At 32.7% G+C, this 4,614-nt stretch overlaps 1 protein-coding gene across 1 annotated transcript in view; it reads right to left on the reverse strand.

Annotated features, from left to right (window-relative positions):
- The window catches only part of Smp_139940 (putative pou6f1/brn-5), a gene marked incomplete at both ends in the record, with an annotated part of 10,634 nt that overhangs the window by 3,822 nt on the left and 2,198 nt on the right, over nucleotides 1–4,614 (reverse strand). The window contains 2 exons of the mRNA XM_018788695.1: nucleotides 1,486–1,709; nucleotides 2,832–3,144. Coding sequence (XP_018654212.1) covers nucleotides 1,486–1,709; nucleotides 2,832–3,144 — 537 coding nt within the window. The remainder of the gene's footprint in view (nucleotides 1–1,485; nucleotides 1,710–2,831; nucleotides 3,145–4,614) is intronic.

The raw sequence follows: 4,614 nt of genomic DNA on the forward strand, positions 1-4,614 counted from the left end.
CACTTTGAGGAAATCACCCAATTGTGTCACAAGACAAGCCCTCACATGGAATCCTGAAGGTCGAAGGAGAAGAGGAAGACCAAAGAACACATTACGCCGAGAAATAGAGACAGACATGAGAAGAATGAACAAGAACTGGAAAGAACTAGAAAAGAAGGCCCAGGACAGAGTGGGTTGGAGAAAGCTGGTCGGCGGCCTATGCTCCATTGGGAGTAACAGGCGAAAGTAAGTAAAGTAAGTAAGTAAGTAACTTTGATATCAAAACCAACAGAACTGTTCGTAAGTTATTTATCTGGGCATATTTTTCAAATTGTGTTGTCCATTGAAAGCTCATGCTAATCTGCAGATCTTCAAGTTAATTGAATTATCACAATACATTAAGTTCCTATGTAAACTATACACTATAAACAAATGCAGTGGATAGTAGAGAAGATATTTGAATGACGTTTATCTGTAAGCATCAGACATTATTAACAGTGACCAAGCTAATACATTCTTACTTATTATTAAAAAAAAATGGTTTTATCATTGTTTGAACCGCTTTAATGGTCTCTGGAGGAATGAACGCGAATTAATTTCATTCAGACAGGTAAATATCTCTTAAAAAACTTAAAGTCAGAAACGGTCTTCAAGTTAGCTAGTTTTACTTCAGGTTTACATATCTAGTTAATCAGTCAAATTATCATTATCAGCCTCAGTGGTCATTAACCAGATGGTAGATATATCTAAGTAACTTTACCAATCTGATCGTATAATGATGACTTGATTTTGATATTTCAAGACTGAATTGTAGAAATTCTCAAGCGGAAATATGGCCTTGATTAGGAAATCTCTCTTCAGAGGCTCTTTCTAGTCTGAAATAATTAATTTGATTATCAGTAAATAGTTTAATATTATATTCGTTATATCAAGAAGCTACTTTAACACAATCATTCACTTTTATTACCCTAAGAATGTATGTCCTACTTTCTATCCAGTCATGAACCCGATCCTTTATGTTGGATAACTCAGGGTAAACCGGAATTAACAAATCACGTAGGCCTCAATCTTGTGGTTTATCAATAAAATAACATTAAAGAGCCCTATGATCTTGTTAAGGCTTGAATCCAAGTCTTTCAGCGCTCCAGTTACAGTCGTCCACATTGGAGTATCTAGACGGTATCGAGCCCATTATATGACTGCGAAATGATGGGATTTCTCGTTTTTAATGCTCATAGACACATGCTGCCGAAAAATGCAACAAGTACAAAACCAAAGTACATTGGTTACTCGCAATAGGCTCGAAGGATTCACTGTTAAATAAAATAGATGACAGTATCAAATAACTTAGTTAACTGATTGAATTTCAAACATGATTAGTATAATTCAGCTAGAACTAAATGACCAATTACTGTGGGCCTTACATTCTATCAACAATCTAAATCATCATAAAGTTTAATACTGGAAATTAAGGAAATTTTTATTTTTAACTAAGTATATAATCACTTGTTGGGTAAGGATTCCTCTCAAGTTGGTGCAATAAACACTTTAGTGCTTTAGTACTGAAACAGGTTCTACGTTTACGCTTCCTAGGTGGTCGGTGTACGAGTTGAGCTCCAAAGGATTCATTTGCTCCATTGTGATGCATTGCCTGGGTTTCAGATAACCAACGTTCTAAGACAGGTTTCATTCGTTTTGCAGATTTTAAAGTTACATCAAGTTTCTCGAATCTGAAACAGATTATCAGAAAGTATATTTTAGTTTTTTAGCACTTTTATATGCTCACATTATAGTTTTCAAACAAAGACGACTACGTAGAATCAACAAATTTTGTCATAGAATGGGGAATGTTTTAAAGATGGTAATAAACCATGCTTCAAATTAAGATTGTAAAGTGGTATATGTTTATAGCCTTCCTTAAAAAACCCAAATACTTTCAGATTGATAACGATCAAGTTCACTTAAAAATATTTGGACAAAGTGATAATAATTAACATGTTTAGATAAGTTCATCTACTACTATACAATTGGTTGGTCAAACCCTAGATAAGTTGCTATTCATTTAAAATTCTAGCAGTAATTTTGATAATAAGAGTGCCTTAGTCTTAGATACTGAAATTTTGTTCATGGGTAAGTGCTAGAATGTTGTAGAGTGTGAGTTCGATTAACTTTATATTCAAGCTATTTCGTTGCTCATTCTTTCCTGCTCTACTAACCTAATCAACCTCCTAATGGAATGATTCTCGTTTTTTAAAGTAGGAATTATGTTTGTCAGTCGACCAACACCGTTATGCCTGATTTAATTTTTAAAGTTTCAGTCACATTTCCCTTTTTTCGAATGAATTTTGTCCACTAGATTATGTTGTTTGTTAGTAATTATATCGTCTTGTTTGAGGTTTCACAAATTAAAGATAATTCAAGAAAGTTATATTTATTGGGTTATGTGGGCTATTTATTAAACTCTAATTTTCATTCCTGGTAAAATTATCGATGGAAATGTCAAAAACTAAGTTATGATGACCTCTTTAATAGTACGGTTCCATTTCTTGTGTGCAATCCATTGTTTTCAACACTTCTAGTAACACTAAATGGAAATATATTCCAACTGCTTCTTAGCTTGTAAACTATTGATAGTAACATGCTGCGTGCTCTAAGTTTAACTTTCTGGCAACTGGTCAGTCCCATACATAATACTTATTTTTGGAAAGAAGATAGAAGTTATTAGTAAATACTTTTACGGAGTTAAAGCTGTAGTCTAGTGACAGTTCACAATTTTATGTTTCTAAATGTCTTTTTTCTGATTTATTACGAGAAATAAAAATAACAAACATGAATCCAAGGTTATGACTTACCGACAGATTGCACTTTGACTATAAGCAGGTCCTTCTTTGGCATTTAGAGAAGCTCCAACTTGTGTCTGGGTCAAACCCAAACTGAGTCTACGTAATTTAAACAAGTGTGCAAATTCATATATTTCCGCAAGATCATCATTAAGTGAAATTCTATCTTCCTTCTCTTGTATCATAGTTTTCAATCTTTGTGATTTTGATGAAGTGCGTAAAGACGGATTATCTGTTTGACCATTTGAAGCAGTCTTTGAATCGACTAAGTCTTGGTTTGAATTTGATAGCAGGGATTCACATTCACTATCTGAATCGTATGCTACTAATTGGTTGTTAATAAGTAAGCTGTTCTTTATTTGTGATGAAATAGTTTTTTGTTGGTTGGAAATTTGTTCACATTTATATTGATCCTGTGAAGTCAAACTGCTACCAACTACGAAAGATAAAAGCCATTTAAATAAGGAGAAAGTATGATCTTGAATTTTGTCTGATGAATTTATCTAGGCAAAAAGTCAGCATACAAATTCTACTTTCAAAAATATGATTCTGTTTTTGACATGAATTGAGAAGCATAAGAAAGGCAATTCATAACCCTCTATATGTCATTAGATATATTAAAGATTCACTGAACTTGTCTCCTCATACCAGTAATAAGATTTTGTAAATTTCGTCTCGAATCATTTGAAATATTTGCCGTAAAATACTTTTGTAAATCAATTTATTTTCTGCTTTATAAATATTATTAACCCAAATAAGCTAAAGTTGAGAAACTTATTCCAATAACTTATATTCTTTTGGTGAATATCACGACAATAAGTTAAAAGCACTCTGTTGGGGGAATCTTCAACGAACTATGCATCGCTGGTGACATTATTGTATAAACTATAGAGTCACCGAAGTTGTTCCATGATCAAGATAGTTCAACTTGATTCAGGTTTAAACTGACAGTTATTCCTCACTGACTTTCAAAGACCAGTAATGGACAACAGTGCAAATCTAATATCCAAACTTTAAATTATATCGAAAATATAGATGATCTCAAACTATCCACCAGAGTGGCAGTTCATGTTTAAACACATTAACACCAATGTTATTAACTTCAGTATTGAATGACACTGAGTTAAATTCTCTGGTGAAGAAAGTATTACCTTTGTGATTAGTATTGGCAAGCATCAAATGTTTGTACAGAACTCCCTGCTTGTTAGTCTCAGATATTTAACAATGATCAGTATGAAATGTAATCATGTCTTATTATACAAGCAATTTCAGATCGTCATGAAGGAAGAACAGATTTTTTATTATAAGAATAATAACTGAAATATTAAAACGCCGGCGACATACCAAGAGATTATGATGAAAGACTGTAATCCGAATTTTTTCCTAACTTTATTTATCTGTTTATAACTATGGTCTATTTATTAATTAGCTTACTAACTCCCATTTACAGTAGCTATATGTAATATTGTTTCCAGTTTGTTGAAGATCTAAAATCTGGTAAACTACACATGGAATATCATTATGGACCAGGCGGTGGAACAACGACTACATCTCCAATAACCGAGGATGACGAATCAGTCAAAGTAGGTGGTCCGATTATTTATTTATCTATGCCCTGTAATACTACTCAAATGATTTTATCAGTAGGTAACTTATACATAATCTATGATTGGAACCTTATATTGTTTCTTTAATGCTAATAATCACATTATGTACATGTATCGGTGCTACATCTTTCACTAGTCTCTAATGGTTTTATCACTCGATATTCCTATGTTTTATTGCAACTCACTAT

The sequence above is a fragment of the Schistosoma mansoni genome, chromosome W (assembly GCF_000237925.1).
Source record: "Schistosoma mansoni strain Puerto Rico chromosome W, complete genome".
Lineage (NCBI taxonomy): Eukaryota > Metazoa > Platyhelminthes > Trematoda > Strigeidida > Schistosomatidae > Schistosoma > Schistosoma mansoni.